Genomic DNA, 16452 nt, shown 5'->3' with positions numbered 1-16452 from the left:
GCCCGCCCCCGCCATACTGGTCGCCCCCTCAGCTCCAGGGTCGCCGAACCTGCCACCCCGCCCCTCAGCCCGGCTTCCCCGACCGGCGGGCTCGGCCCCCCTCGCCCTGGACCGCGCGGCCCGACTGACCGGACAGGCCGGGGACTCGCCCTGGCTCCAAGCTCCAGGTCGCGTCGCGTCGCGCCGCAACCCCCTCCTGGGTCTCCGGCCCTCCCCCCCTCCCCACTCTCTCGGCCTCCCTCCGGGTCCGTGAAGTGGCTCTCCTCACCGTGTACCCTCACAGATCCGCCGCGCCCGCCTCGGGGCGCGTGACTCGGCCGGGAGGTACCACCGCCCGGGCCGAGGAGGGGGAGCGGGCCGTCGGACGCCCCCACCCCGCGAGGCGCGCGGAGCCCCACCAGACTCGCAGCCCGGGAAGACAGCACGAGCCCGGCAGCTCCAAAGTCTGGCGGAACGCTGCAGCAGCTGCCCGACCCCCTCCGCCGCCCCAGCCCGTGCCCCCACCGAGAAGCCCGGAGTGGTTCCGCCCGCGCGGGCGGGGGCGACGGAGGAAACCATTCCAGAAGGGGGGAAGGATGCTTTAATTAAAAAAAGTTTTTAAAGAGATTTGAGGAAAAATATATCTATCCTAGGACTCCCAGTCCACACCGAAGGAAGAAAGAAAGAGAACGTCGCGACGTTATTAATGACGCTGTAATTCCTTTTGGTTTCACCGTTAGTTTTCATTAAATTTCCGTTGGAACCAGTCTTCGGTGGAACATGCGGGCAGGGGGCGGGGCGGAAGACGGTCGCCCGGTGACGCACGAACTGCGCGACGCCGGGGAAGGCGGGGTGGGGTGCGCGTGCGCGACGGGGTGCGCGTGCGCGACTGGCTTCCTCTCTTTCTTACCCAGCACCGCGTCGTTTTTTAAAAAAACGTAGTTATCGAGTGATAATCTTCTTGAACCTGGGCGCCTTTTATTCAGCCTGTGTATTTAGAGGTCAGTCCGAAAGCCCTCAGGACGTGATGTGACGTGGCCGAGGGCCGCTGGTTGACTTGCGGGGCCGCTTCTCTATGGCTCATGAATTTTACTGAGTTTGCCAAATGCTCTTTGAAAGCCTTAGTGGAAAGGTTCCAGAAATGTTCGCAGCCTCCTAGTATGTCTGTGCCTTTCCAACTTGTAAAAGAAAACATTTCCAACAACTGTAATCTTGTTATTTCCCATTTTCTCTTAGTGGTAGTGCTTGAAACATTGGTTAGTCGGATTTTAAGCCAAGAAAAAAAATTGCTTTTTCATTTTGTAACTTTAATTCCAGGAATTAACTTCCTCAGTTTGTCACTGGAGGACACCATCTTGATCAGATTATCCTTATTTCCATGATGATAGGCTAATGGAGGTCCCAAGTGAAGGAAGGTTTATTCAACCACTGACATTTTCAATAAAACTCAACGCGCATTCGACGGCAGCTCGACCCCATTTATGCCATTAATATCTTTGCCAGCACCACTTTTGGAGGTGCTTTCTCAAATAAATCTATAAATCTGTTTAAAAGTAACAACCACAGGCCAATTCCTTGAATTAGTGAATTGTACCAAGGGTTAATTAAACTGACTCAAAGAGGATAAACTTTTAGGGACATTCAACAAAAGGGACATCTCAGAGGTCAGAAAATGTAACCCACCTTATCAGTGGGAAAGGCGATCAAGACTCAGCAGCGATGTTCACAAAGTATAGGTGGCAATAATCCCCAATAATGCTCAACTAAATGAAATACCATGCTGAACTCAGAGCTTCTATCCCATAACAGGAATCTTAAGAAATGTTACCAAAAGTGTTGGATGTACTCTTGCCTGGCATTTATAGTCCAGAACATGTTTTTCCATCACTGAAATGGGGTCAATCAGAATTGAAGATTTCTTGATGCTTTTCTGCCTTCCTACTGCCAAACGAAGGGGCTTTACTGGGGATGTATTGACAGCTGAGCATCCAGACTGAGAGGGTGCTTCACGGATGCCAGTTGCCAAGACCACAGAGCCAAGTGAAGAGAGAAAAGTAAAAAGTCTCACTGTGAAAATGTCCTTTGAGGTTTTCAGGTGCACTCTCCCTAACATATGCCCTTGTGTAGCTATAGAATACAGCTGGGCTTTATCTTTGAGTCAAAACCACCATGTCCCTGAATTAGTTTTCAGTTTCAGAAGGAAGAGGTATGTTTTATTTGTAGGCAAGTTGGATCTAACACTTTTAATCATGTCATTATTTTAAGGGTACTATAATAGGTTCCCTGTTATAAGAATAAATAATCTCAGCTTTCATTTCTTGCAGCAACCAAGACAACATTCCCTGGGTTTTTAGATATGTATAACAGTTTGGGAGTCTGACCAGCTGCTGAACGGCAGCAAGCAAGTAATGGGAAATATTTCAGAAGGAGAACTCGTGCAGGACTTGTGTATCACGTTGAGGTTTTGGGATATTAGACAGTCAACTCTGCGTATAAGGTGTCCGGCCAGTTGCAAGGCAAGAATTACTAGTCGTCCAATATTATCTCTTACAAAAAAAAAACACCAAAAAACCCTAGTTTATTTTGCATTTTTTATCACAGCACTTTCAGGAAACTTTAAAAAAATTAATTCTCCTCCCCAATTAGAATTCAACTGATAGCTTGCTTGTGTTTTAATCTAATACTAGCCGCTTCTTAAACCCCAAGCAGCTACTTTTTAGTCTAATAATAAACTTTAACAGCCTATTATGGATACAGGCTTATTAAATGCCTTTTACAATTAGCAAAAGTTCTCTGGTTTCAGCTTTTGATTTTAGAACAGGATACAGATAGGATTTTGTCTTTGTGCACCACCGTTAAGTAATTTAACTGCCTAAAAAGAGTAGCCATCATATTTCCCCATTCACAAGTATCTGATTTACCCTGTCATTTATTTTCTCTGGGCCCTTTGCAACTGCTCAGGCTTACATGCAAATAACAGTTTTCTTCTACAAATTGGCTCCTGTTTCAAGTTGCAACCCAGAAACTTAGAATTTACAAATCCAAAACTGCATCTTTGAAAAGCAAGTAATAGAAGAGAATTAGAACACAAGTTGACCATTGGCATAGACAGAGGAGGGAACGTGAACAAGGACGGTCCACCTGTGAATGCCACGCTTAAAAAGCTAAGAGAGCTTTATAAGACCCTCTGCTAAATTATGTACTGGAAAATTAAAAGCATTTGTCCCTGGTTAGATGACACAGGCATTATATCCTGTTACTAGGGCTAGCTAGGATTCTTCCCAGGAATGTTCTATTACCCAGCTTTGCTTGGGATTCCGATGTACTTACTAAACAAAGTAAAGAAGGTGCCTTCCATGCAGGCCAGAAAAATTCCATTATTGCCCATTTAGTACCATTTTTTGGCTCAGAAAACATCTACTGTCATTTTAAAAACATGCAACCAGATGTTTCTTTAAAGAATACCTTACACCGGTATATCTCAAACTGGAGGCCCCGCAGACCAAGCTACTCACCTAATAAAGTCTAGACTAGAAGCTGAATACTGTCCCTTTGAGGGGAGGCGGGGGGGGGGGTTCCCACTGGGCACCGATACAAATAGAAACACATATAACGCAAGTACTGAATTCTGAGGGTGATCAGTTATTCTCGTTAATCTGGAGTACTTATTAACATTTGAGAGCACCATGAAAAGACACACTTTAAAGAGTCCACAGAGAAAGAGTAGGTCCACTAATGAACACCAACCCCAGGCTACATCCTTGGACCTCAGAAACTGCCCTACTTGCCTAGGTGCGAGCTCACCATCTTCGGGCACCATCAAAATGCTGCACGTATTCAAGGGAACGTGTTCGCAAAGGGAGCTGCTGCTGAGAATGAACTCCAAGGAATGGCTGAGGCTATCTTAACTATTCACGCAAACAGATTCTGGTAACTATTCAAAAACGAGACTCAGGCAGTGCCAGGCAACATCTGCTCAGCATGTGGGGTCTCATGCTCACTTCTGGTAACCAACGAGGCCACTCATCTTGACCCAAGATTTTCAAAAGCCACTGCTGTCGAGAGAAACCGCTGGCCAGTTGAATAGAAACAATGTAGCAGAGCCATTAACCACACATTAGAAAAGGGAAAAAAGTCTCCCAAGGGATTCATAGAATGTAGGTGGCTGGAAGAGGTGCCCAGTGGAACTGGGTCCCCGACGGTTTGTGGAGAGGGAGGCCTGTCTCCTGGGCTGTATTGCCACGTGGACACGGGGGCTGCAGTGAGGCGGATCCCCAGCACCCTGCCAGGGTCCAGAGCCGACTGCAGGGGGGCCTGCTCCTTCCCTCCCTAGGTTTGCAGAGCTCTAGCCCCAGAACCAAGAGAACACACGAGGGCAGGTGTGAGGGCCGGGAGTGAGGGCCCTCCTCCCCAACCCTGACAGGAAGGGCTCACGTGAGTGCCCTGCCAACGCGGGACCAGGCCCTAAACACCGGGCCCTCTGGAAATCAAAGTTTCGAAATAATGCTGTGTTTCAATGAATCACTATTCGGGGAAAAATCTAGTAGTGTCCACGTGAGGAGCCCACAAGAAAGTTACTTTTTCCTTAAATAGCCATGACTGGCAACTACTAGAATTCTCGAACCCAGTTGAGGTGATTTTAATTCAGATCCAGGTAAATCAGAAGTTGTCCAGTTGTTTTTATAAAAACAAGACTGTGTAACTTGCCACACTGGTAGAGGGAAAATTTTTTTTTTTTTAAATAATTTATTTTGGGCTTCTTTGGGTCTTCGTTGCTGCCTGTGGGCTTTCTCTAGTTGCGGAGAACGGGGGCTACTCTTCATTGCGGTGCGCGGGCTTCTCACTGCAGTGGCTTCTCGTTGCGGAGCACGGGCTCTAGGCGCACGGGCTTCAGTAGTTGTGGCACATAGGTTCAGTAGCTGTGGCTCGCGGGCTCTAGAGCTCAGGCTCAGTAGCTGTGGCCCATGGGCTTAGTTGCTCCACGGCATGTGGCATTTTCCCGGACCAGAGCTCGAACCCATGTCCCCTGCATTGGCAGATGGATTCTTAACCACTGCGCCACCAGGGAAACCTGGAAATTTTCCATTAGATATTTCCTCTTTCCTAAGTACAGGCACGTGGAAGTACACATGAAAATGACATAGCGCATCTAAGCTGGAGAACTGAGAGCATGGATGAGGGGTCAAATCCAGCCCTCGCCTATTTTTACGTCAGCGTTACCGAATCCGGCCTCACCCTCTCGTTTACGGATCAGATGCTCCGTGCCTGCTTTCCTGCAGCAAAGCAGTGGTTGTCACGACAGACCACAGGACCCCAAAGCCTCTCTGTTAGAGCAACTTTTTAGGCATGAGGTTTGTTTCTTTTTGTAAATAATGCAAAGTGCCTGACTACACAACTGGACACATTTTAAACAGCGAATGCTACTAGCAAGAGGCTCTTTAAGGACCAGATTCCAGTTTAATCTGAGCACACCTTACAGAGGCTCCAACCACCCGGGGGCTAAATCAGGGGACCCGAGTCAGATGCATTCCAGAGTTCTGAAGAGAAGGGACCCTGAACACGATCAAAATGCAACTGTGCAGATGAACAGAAAATGCTTCTGAAGCAAAAGCGGCAGTCTGGTGTTCGTCTCACAAGAGAGCCCCTGAAATTCCAAAAGGGCGGCCCCCACACCCAAGGTCCCCATGAGCACAGCCGTATCTGCTCAATTCACAAGCCACCCTGTCACTCACGTGAACGTGAGTTCTAATTACAAAACATTAGCTTCGGCCTGATGGACTCTCCCAGCTTTTTTTTTTTTTTTAAGGCAACCGATACCAACTATTTATTTTATTTATTTATTTATGGCTGCGTTGGGTCTTCGTTGAGGTACGCGGGCTTCTCACTGTGGTGGCTTCTCTTGTTGCGGAGCACAGGCTCTAGGCACGCGGGCTTCAGTAGTTGTGGCGCATGGGCTCAGCAGTTGTGGCTCATGGGCTCTAGAGCACAGGCTCAGTAGTTGTGGCGCACAGGGTTAGTTGCTCCGCGGTGTGTGGGATCTTCCCGGGCCAGGGCTCAAACCCGTGTCCCCTGCACTGGCAGGTGGATTCTTAGCCACTGCGCCACCAGGGAAGTCCCCTGATATCAACTTTAGATTCACATCTTCCAATAATCCCTAAAATCTGTATCTGTTCACAATGAATATGTTTTTTAAAAGCTTTTCTGAGGAAAAAAGCGATACAGAAGACACGCCAATGTTCAAATAATTTAAAACAAAAAGGTAGATTTAATGCAATAACCACATTAATCTGAGGATAAATAAATCCACAACAGGCTTTAAAGTTTGAAAACGTTTTCCTTTCTTTGCAGAGAGAATGGTTTTCTGAAAGCACACAGGACCGAAGACGTCAAAACAAAACACACCGCCTTAGTGTCTAGGTGAGACGGGTCTGGTCCTCCCTGCTGCCTTCCCGACACCTGCCCCGTACACGGAGAAGGCTTCTTTGAAACTCAGGAGGGGCACTGGCTTCAGGAATAACTGGATGGCTTGTTTCCCGAATCGTCTTCCTGTGACCCCATGCTCTGGGAGGGAGGGAGAGAGGCAGTGCGCTTGTCTGCCCTGGCCAAGGGTTTCCCGCCAGCCCCCGGACACCTACGCCCCCGAGGACACCACCCCGTGTGCGGGGTAGGCAGGTCCAGGACCCCCACCCTCATCCCTAAACACACTTCCAGCCTGGAGTCTGGAAACGTCCCCAACGAGTATGTCTCTGTGAGCCTCCCCAATATGGCTTCTGGGCACAAGCTCACACTCCTGATGGAGGATGCCACCCTGCCCCGCCTGGCCCACTCAGTGAGTGAGGGGGCCCCAGTCACCTTCTGCACGAACTGGGGGTTCACTGTGATCTCCTGGTCCATGGCCCTCAGCCGTTCGTCCAGCTCTATGCACCTCAGCATCTGCATGGCAGACAGGTGTGGATGCACTGAGTGAGTGGGTTTAGGGCAACTTCACCTTTTTAGCCTAGACTATTACTGTGGGTGCTACAGGGTCACAGCCCTGGGGCCAGATGAATTCTGGAGTCAGAAGTTTTGGATTCCGTCAGCAGCACAGTACAGCAGGACCTGGGGCAGCGCCCCGTCATCAAACACGCTGACATCTTTTGCAGTGAGACCTAAAAATATTCATTTGCCATCACACGAGTTACATAAAAAACCTCCCCGTTTTCAGGGTTTTTTAAAGAAAACTTGGAATTGCCAAAAACAGACTGTGGAGACATACTGCTTTGAAGGTTCTGGAGCTGTTCAGTTCAATCCGTTTGCCTAAACAGAGGTAAGAAACCAGACCACCCACACACTCCTGGCTCACGTCCAGATCCCGGCAAGCACTCGGAGCAGGATGCGCTCTGGGGCCCATGCTGCTGCCCAGGGCCAACCGCGGACGGCTCGTCTCCTCCAGCTGCCCACTCTCCCCCAGCAGAGACAGGGGATTCCTGACTTCCTGAGCTGGGGCTCCAGATTCACATTACTGAAGGCTCTACAGTATAGGTGGCCACTGGGTACGGATAAAACCATACCGATTCTAAGACCCTTCAACTGTTTCAGGAGTTGAAGGAGGCTTTGGTGAGCTAGACAAATAAGCTAACCCACCATCTACTTATAATCGTACAACCTGGGAGAGTCCAGCTTGAAATTAACTTTCTAAGAAATAAGATGTTCTTAGAAAACTAGTTGGGAACTACCCATATTTAGAGCTAAAATTATCTTGGAACATACAGTCAGTGTTTCAGGTATAACATCATGAACATCAGCCCAAAACACCTGGCATTCATATTTACCTCCTGATCGATGTTATGAAGCATGGCGGGGTTATTATATTTTTCAGGGTTATCATGGAAACTGACCATCCCATCCTTCTGATTAATACTTGCAAAAATTTCACCATCTTCTATCTATAAAAGAGAAATCAGGAAAGCAGTTTAGACCCAAAAACGATGTGAATATGCAGTGTTTCAATACAATCAGGAGAAATCACAGAAAGTAATAAATAAATCTGTATGCGTATTTATAAGCACCACCTGCTTATTCAAAGATATCTATTAAATACCTATCATGTGCTCTGCACCAAGACAGATGTGAAGGGGTAAAATCCACATAAGGTAAATTAACCATTTTACTTAATTAATTTATTTATTTGGCCATGCGGCATACAGGATCTTAGTTCCCCAACCAGGGACCGAACCCGTGCCCCCTGCATTGGGAGCGCAGAGTCATAACCACTGGACCGCCAGGCAAGTCCCAAATTAACCATTTTAAAGTGAACAATTCAGAGGATTCAACTACACTTGTGGTGTGCAGCCACCAACTCTACCCTGTTTCAGAAGATCTCACTGCCCCCACGGGGAACCCACCCCATTTAGGCAGTCGCTGCCCATTTCCCCTCCTCCCAAGCCCCCTGCAACCACTAGTCTACTTTCTGCGCCATGGATTTGCCTGTTCTGGATGTTTCATATAAATGGAGTCAGACAATATGTGGTCTCCGTTTCTTGCTTCTCTAGCATAATGTTTCGGAAGTGCCCTTACATCTTTAGAAAATTTCTGTGAGATATAACTGACATTGCCGTTGCATTTTAAAAAGTGAAACCCTAACACATTTTTGTTTCTCCCCAGTAGAAACTGTCTTCTGGTCCTTTAAGAAAACTTTTCTGCCAGTGTTGATTCCAAGGCAGTTTTAAGGTCTTTGTTCGTTGCATCAACAACGGGGGATTTATTTGTTTGAACTTCATCGCCAAATCCTGTCCATGAAGTAAAAAGCGAGAAGCCAATAAAATCCCAAACAGGTGTTATTCTAACAAATTGCTCCCCAGGTGACAGTGGTCTGTCACAGTGGAACTGAGCTGCCTGAGCTGGTCTGCTCCTTTCCATCCTGGAAAGGGATGGGCCCCAGTTAATGAAACACCAACAGCCCAACACACACTAAACAGAAGGCGTAACTCTGACCCCATGAGCAAAGAGAGCTGCCTCTTCACAAAGGGGAAGGACACGCACACCGGGCTCACCACAGTGGCACTCTCTGTAGTAACCACAACTGGGAACAACCCAAGCGTCCCCCGACGGGAACGGAAAGGCAGCCCCATACCGTGGAACGCTGCGGCCCTGCAAATGAACCGACTACAATGACACGCAACACTGTGCGTGAATCTCATGGTGTCGAGCAGGACGAGCCAGATCCTGAAGTACATATGCTGTACGCCTCCTTTTATATAAAACTCAGAAACAGGACGTGACTAAAACTAGGCCGTTAGAAAGCAGGATCATAATGACGTTTCTAGGCAGAGGTAGGGCTGGGAGCAGGTGTGAGAAGGCTGCACACTGCCTGATTCCAACTATACGACATTCTGGAAAGGCAAAACTGGAGAAAATAAAAAGATCAGTGGGGGTGGGGGAGGGGAGAGGGACAAATAGAGCACAGAGGACTTTCAGGGCAATGAAAATACTTCACACGATACTATGACGGATCCATGTCCTTATACACCTGTGCAAACCCACAGAACGTCCAACACCGTGAACGAACCCTAATGTACACTAAGGCCTTGGGATGGTGACACATCTGTGTAGGGCTGTCAGTTGCTAAGAACTGTCCCACCCGGTAGGGATACTGATAAGGGGAAGCTGTGCACGTGTGGGGCGGGGAACCCTGTCCTTTCCCCTCAATTGTGCTATGAACCTCAAACCGCTCTAAAAAAATTGAGTCTTAAAGAATAACCCCTGCCTTCATAAATTTTACACGGTAGGGCAGGATTTTTCAGGTGTGGCCTGACGTTTTGAGCCAGACAATTCTTTGTGGCGGGCGCGGTCCTCTGCATCGCGGGAGCTTGAGCAGTGCCCCTGGCTCTACCCGCTACATGTGAGTAGCACCCCCAGGTGTGACGACCAGAAGCGCCCTCAGACATTTGCCCTGGCAAATGCCACGTGTCTCCGGCAGATAGAACACCGCCAGCCGGTCTGGAGCCTGTCAGGGTCCGTCTGGCCTGGGCAAGCACCTCGCTAGCTGTGTCCGCACCGCTGACGAGCAAGTCCGGGGAGGTGTGCGGCTGACCCACGGGACGAAACCCTGTGGGCGGCAAGGTGCTCTCAGCAGGCGCTCCGAGGCTGGGGAGGTGGGACAGGTTTTGTTTGTTTGGGATGTGTGTCTCTGTGTTTGGAGGATTACGTTGAAGGAAAAAACCTCCAAACATCTGTAAATTGAACTATGGAAAGAAAATACTCCATTATCACAACTGAAAACAGTTTCATGACTCCTAATCCGGACCTGGCAGCACTCCTGACATCACAGGGGAGATCACTAGCAGAAAACGCAGAATGCTGACTTTCTACGTGAGAAGGCGCGCCTGGCCCGGGCTGAGGACAGAGGTTTGCTCTTGGGGATCAGATCGGAGGCATGCGCTTGTGTGACAGAATAACCAAATGATGCTATGTCAACTCGGTGGGCTACCACATAGTCACTTAAATGCTTATCCAGGGGCTTCCCTGGTGGCGCAGTGGTTAAGAATCTGCCTGCCAAAGCAAGGGACACGGGTTCGAGCCCTGGTCTGGGAAGATCTCACATACCGTGGAACAACTAAGCCCGTGCGCCACAACTATTGAGCCCCCGTGCCGCAACTACTGAAGCCTGCGTGCCTAGAGCCATGCTCGGCAACGAGAAGCCACCGCAATGAGAAGCCCGCACACCGCAACGAAGACCCAATGCAGCCCTGCCAAAGTAAGTAAATAAATAAATAAGCAATATAAAAATGCCAACCTTTAAAAAACAAACAAATAAATAAATGCACATTTAAATTTGGGGAGTGGGGAGTTACAACTGGGAAGTAAATGGGTCTCAGGTGTCCTGTGACATCTGCTATCTGCAGCTGGAGCTGAGCGCGTGGGGATCTGCTCTGAGTGTGCTCTTGGGGTGACACGGCCCAGGAGGGGGGTGAGTCAGACTGCCACCCATGAGGTCACCAGGCCCCTACCTCGCTGCACAGGACTTCCTCAGGGCAGCAGGGCCCTGCCCCACGTACGGCTCGTCCGTGGGCTCATCACAGACCAGCAGGCAGAGCAGCACTGCTTTGTGTCTCTTTGTATTATCTGAAATATTTCATGAGTGTTTTAAACGATATTCACAAAAACTGTGACAATGAAAATATAAATACGGAGCACTGCTAAGACACCACTGTGTGTGACACATGAGTACGTGTCACGGGAAAACCCCAAAGACTGTAAGGAAATCGACGAAAATGTCCACAGTGGTTGACACTGGATGGGCCCCCCTCGTCCTCCTTTGTATTTTCTATCGTAAACACCTGTTACCTTGACAAGGACAAAAATCCAGTGATTACTTTTTGAACAACAGCAACGCACTCACCATGTGCAAGACATACTTCTCTGCCTCCTGAGGTCCAGATAACTGCACGCGACTTGCCATGTCTTGTAATGACAGCGTTAGAAAGGTCTGAAATTCAGAAGTTAAATAGTCACAAGTAGAAACGCTGAGGAGAGGAATTTTATTCAATGTGTGCAGAGCTCTACTGAGTCTCTGAAAATCTGCTCTCCCATACTGTACAAGGTAACGTTTTGTTGTGACGGTGACATGCAGTGGATAAGCGAAGGTTTCAGCATCAGTTTCCTAGAGGACTAATGACTTTTAAGCAGTATCCCACACGTGTGTCCTGTACATCTGAAATGACGTGTGCACCGCCGTTTCAGCACCGCCTGCAACGGCAAAGATTGGAACCACCTAGAAGTCCGTCAGCAGAGGACTGGCTGAGTGCAGCGCAATTACACGAACGGACTCCTACACGGTTGTAAAAAAACTCACTGGGTGTGGACACTTTTTATGAGCTGGAAAAGAATCCAAGACATGTGCATCGTTAAATATAAAAAAGGATGCAAAACAGGGTCTACAGCACGCTCACATCTGTGTACAAGGAAAGAGGGCATACGTGTGACAGCACACGTGCGTATGAGTGCACGTGCTTCTATGTGTACAGATGATCTCTGGAAGGATATCTGAGAAGCGGGTGACACCAGGCTGCCTCTGGGGAAAGAAAAGGCCAGCTGGGGTACAGGAACTGGATGGAGATTTTTGTGCCTTTGAATTTCGTATTGTAAACATATTACCTTGTAAATAATATAAAATTGAAAAAAAATCACATCCGTCCTTCAAAATTCAAAGCTAGAATGTGTAAACAAATAGGGGGTTAAAAGGAAACCAGTGTTTATCATTGGTTTGCCTGGGACTTGATGAAAATGCCCCCTTTCAGGAAGAAATTAAAAGAACTCTTTTTTTTTTTAGGGCAGCTGGCAATATTTACAATGATGGCATTTTCACAACAGGCCATGTTAAGACTGTGATGTTGAAAATTCTTGATAAGTCAATGACCAAAAATTCTACTGATACATATACTTTAGTTCAAAGAGTAGCATGCCCTCTCCAAATGAAACTACCGTTCATTCTAAGAAGTATCTAAGTAGTTTAGCGCCAATGAGGACTCAAAAGTGAACATTTCTAAATACCCGGAACTGTCCTTTTCCCCATTTCAAAAGAAGGAGAAACTTCCACTTGAATGTCTACCAGAAGAGGACTGGTTGAGTGAGTTGTGACCATCTGTACAACAGAGTATGATGTAGTGACTGTGGTGCAGGCTTACATTGCCATGGAAACAAGGTGGAGACAGTGACAAAAAGCAGTGTACAGGACAGCACATACAGTATGATCCCAACTACAGTTAATGGGGTGTCTACACACAGAGCAGAGGGATTTAGAGAGACGCCCACAAAACATGAATGTGGAGCAGATCTGAGCCTCACATGATAAGCCCATTTCCCCGGTGGCCCTGCAGCAGCCTCTCATCCCAACACCCACATACAGTACACCTGCTGAGACTTCTTTAAAAGCCTTTGAGTTTTTTGCCCTTTGAATAGCAGACTACTAACCTGGCTGGAAAATCCTCTGATGCCCCATCTACTGTTCTGGCACCAGGACATGACGCCACGCGTCCTCTGTGGCGGCGCCCCTGCCCATCAGCAGCTGTGATGCCCCCACAAGGCCGCCGGGAAGGGCTTATCAGCCCAGCGGACTCAAATCAATGGTAAGTCAGCACAGTAGGACCAGGACGCTGGTGACTGTGAAGCCACTGCCCCGCCCTGGACTGGCCACCCAAGGCCCTTCATGTTTGTTTGGTCACACTCTGGATCCGTGTTTATCCAATCCAAAATGGAAAACCGCACTTTCCATATAAAGCATACCGACTTCTCGGTATAAGCTATCAACTGATTCCAAAGTGACGAACTGGGGTTGACTATTTCACGAGAGTTTAACTGATGATTTTCGCAATGATGCCTACTTACTAGATTCCCTGAGTTCTAATTCTTCATTTAACTCTCACTCGCCATTTGGTAAATTAACATCTTTTTGAACGTGTACTGTCTTCTCTCCTTGTTCACATTTTGGTTTTCCATCTAAACTCCCAGTACCAGTCACCTACGGGTGCAGCTGTTTCCCAGCAGCTCCTCTCGATGGTGAGATAGAAACTTATTGTACTTAGAGCAGCTGTGTTGGCACCTGGGCCAAATGGAAAACACTGTGGGGAGAATTCAGCTGCTGGTCACCTTGAATCTCTTAGGTCCGGTCTTTTTAGCCTACGGGTCCAGCTGGCTTTTCTCTGACAGGACATTTGTTTTTCCTCTTCTCGAGGCGCTCTCTCTTTCGTGTCTCCATCTTCCTCTTACAGATGGATGTCTGGAGTGTCTGGAAGGGGCCTCCTCCTCGTGTGCGGTGACCCTTCCCTCTCCTCCTGCTCCAGGAGCGATTCTCCCCGCGCAGTGGCGGCCTCCCCGGCTGCCCCTCCTCCCCCTGGTCCCCTCCAGCCTCCCTGGCCCTCGCATCAACTGAGCAGCACCCTTTCCCCTCCTCAGCCTGGAGCCCAACCGCCCCGTCCTTAAGCCCCAGGAGAAGAGCCGCACCGTCCCGGTCGCCGCTGCTCTCTGTTGGTTTACCACTGCCTGCAGCAAACGCCTTCCTGGCTCATGGGGAGCTTCGTTTTTCTTTTTACACTTTCCTGGGCAGTTTTAACATTTGATAATAAGCGTATTTTCCGTCATCAAAAGCCACTAGGTTTATTTTCATCTTGAAAATAGAAAATACACGATTGGCTCACCTCCCCCAGCTCCAGTGTGCTGGCCCTGTGCCCCCGCGTGGGTCAGCCCGCCGCACGGTCCAGAGCAGCGTGGCCACGCCCCCGGGCTCCCTGTCTGTACCTCCCAGGGTGGCCGTATCTCCCACCTCTTGCCCTTCACCTGTCCCTCTTCTCAAATACCCTGTCCCAGCACTGGAAAGACCAAAAGCACCCATCAAAGTGCCCTAGGGAGTCAGCTGGGAGAGCTCTTCCTCAGGCCGAGACCCTGTGCTGCTGCCTCGGCGCTGAGGGGGACGAGGGGAGAAGAGGAGCCCAGGGTCAGGAGGGGCCCGGCCAGGGCCTCACCTTGGTGAGCCTCTGGATGTTCTTCTTGTACAGCGAGGACAGGCACTGCTTCACCAGCCCCATGTTGTTGTCGCGAGTGAAGGTCTCGCTGTGCTTGGTCACCAGGGTGCGGAGCTCCGAGGGGTTGTTGGTGGAATAAACTTGCGCTAACTCGTGGTACGCGTTGCTAAGAGGCTAAAGGTGTGCAGGCGGGAAGAAACCAGATTCGAGAGTTAGAGGAACGGAGCCTGTGTAAGACGCAAAAGAAAACATGGCACTAAATTTGGAGTAAGTACATTCAACATCCTTTACTGTTACCTAACCAATTATAATTTACCCAAAGCAAATGCCTAGTTTTCAAGACCAAGGATAGAAATGCACCATGGAGTAGTTTACTGTCAAACAAAAACAACACCCACTTTGTAGTACAGAGCAACTGCTGCACAGCAAGTGCAGTACACAGTTAGTAAAGGCACACAGGTCGTTTTTCTCCATCAGGGGCTCTTGATTTTTCTCTTGATAAACCACTTTGGGAAGAAAGAAGGAAAATTCCCACCCTTCTCAGTTCCCTCTCCCTCTCACACATACCTCACCGGGCGCAACGGGACAACCCGCTACTTCTGGGGGAACCAGAGACAACAGGGCTGAGGGCGCACTCAGAGATGTGCTGCTTTCACCATCGCATGCGCTCCCCTCTATCTTATTACGTGAGCATGTGTTGCCCTCTATCTTATACGCGCGCATGCATTGCCCTCTAGCTTACTACGTGCGCATACGTTGCCCTCTATCTTATTACGTGCGCATGCATTGCCCTCTATCTCATTATGTGAGCATGCGTTGCCCTCTATCATACATGTGCATGCGTTGCCCTTATTACATGCACATGCGTTCCCGTCTCATTATGTGAACGTACGTTGCCCTCTTACTACATGCACATGCGTTCCCCTCTATCTTATACATGCGCAAGCATTCCCCTCTCTCTTATACGTGAGAAACCGGACCCAGGCCCACGAGTAGGTCCGTGGTCCTGAGACACGGATTCAAACCTGCATCCCCACCCTGAAGCCTGTGCCCTCTTCACCACTCTGGTATCACCGCCAACAAACCACAATTGTGGGGAAGGAGGCTGAGTCATGGGGACCTCACCTTACAAAGGCCCTCCTCCTAGGGCCACTTCAATCACCCCGGGAGCTCCCCAAACCTGCGCATCCTTCTACCCACCCCCATGCCCCCGTATGTGACTAAAAGCCTGGAGTCCGAGAAGCACAACGGGCTCTTAGAGAAGGACACGGGCCACCCTCAACAAGGCAGCACGGAAATCTTCTCATCAGGAAGACTCTCACACTGATCGAGTAAAATTCTGAATTTTGTACAAGGAGGGTCAGCAAAAAATTGTTATCAGAATGATAGTGACTTCAGTTTAAAAAAAACAAAACAAAACCCCATGAGCATGTATTATTTTTTTTAAAAAAGTAGGTCATTTCTTCACGTGGTCCCAGGGCTGAGTTCTCAGGGAAACAAGAGCAGCTCTGTGAGCAGCGCTTGGGGTCTAATAAGATTCCCCAGCACTTGGTCAAAGTGAGAGTCCAACAGAGTCAGCACTGCTTTTCTAGGACCTTAAACATCTACAGCTATGATCACCCAGAGCAAAAGTGTGAAAACAGATTCCTAGTAACATCACGGTCCGTCAGGCAATCGGTGTGCACGGACTGGGAGGGTTCGGGCTCTGCCAGACGCCCAGCAGCCAGCAAGTGAGCATCTGCTAATTTAACGTGCTGGGAGAGCTAGGGCCCCTAGAATAAGACGACAGAGGGCTTCCCTGGTGGCACAGCGGTTGAGAGTCCGCCTGCCGATGTAGGGGACGCGGGTTCGTGCCCTGGTCCGGGAGGATCCCACGTGCCGCGGAGCGGCTGGGCCCGTGAGCCATGGCCGCTGAGCCTGCGCTCCACAACGGGAGAGGCCACAACAGTGAGAGAGGCCCGCGTACCGCAGAAAA

At 49.2% G+C, this 16452-nt stretch overlaps 2 protein-coding genes across 7 annotated transcripts in view; both read right to left on the bottom strand.

Moving 5' to 3' along the window:
• The window catches only part of FLCN (folliculin), a 17062-nt gene extending 16579 nt beyond the window's left edge, over positions 1-483 (bottom strand). For 2 of the 6 annotated variants that reach the window (XM_024752314.1, XM_024752306.1), the window contains exon 1: positions 269-483. The gene's annotated coding sequence lies outside the window, so the exon portion shown is untranslated. The other 4 variants (XM_024752330.1, XM_024752339.1, XM_024752297.1 and 1 more) reach the window with 2 other exon arrangements.
• A 5738-nt stretch (positions 484-6221) lies between these two features.
• The window catches only part of COPS3 (COP9 signalosome subunit 3), a 23263-nt gene continuing 13032 nt past the window's right edge, over positions 6222-16452 (bottom strand). Inside the window, exons 8-12 of the mRNA XM_024753217.1 lie at positions 14478-14651; positions 11360-11446; positions 7791-7904; positions 6832-6912; positions 6222-6540 (exon numbers count right to left, since the gene is read on the bottom strand). Coding sequence (XP_024608985.1) covers positions 6487-6540; positions 6832-6912; positions 7791-7904; positions 11360-11446; positions 14478-14651 — 510 coding nt within the window. The 3' untranslated portion in view covers positions 6222-6486. The remainder of the gene's footprint in view (positions 6541-6831; positions 6913-7790; positions 7905-11359; positions 11447-14477; positions 14652-16452) is intronic.

This window comes from Neophocaena asiaeorientalis, unplaced genomic scaffold, assembly GCF_003031525.2.
Source record: "Neophocaena asiaeorientalis asiaeorientalis breed wild unplaced genomic scaffold, Neophocaena_asiaeorientalis_V1.1 scaffold540, whole genome shotgun sequence".
In the NCBI taxonomy this organism is placed as follows: Eukaryota; Metazoa; Chordata; class Mammalia; order Artiodactyla; family Phocoenidae; genus Neophocaena; species Neophocaena asiaeorientalis.
Note: the sequence above shows the minus strand (reverse complement) of the source record. Positions and strands in the feature narration are given on the sequence as shown.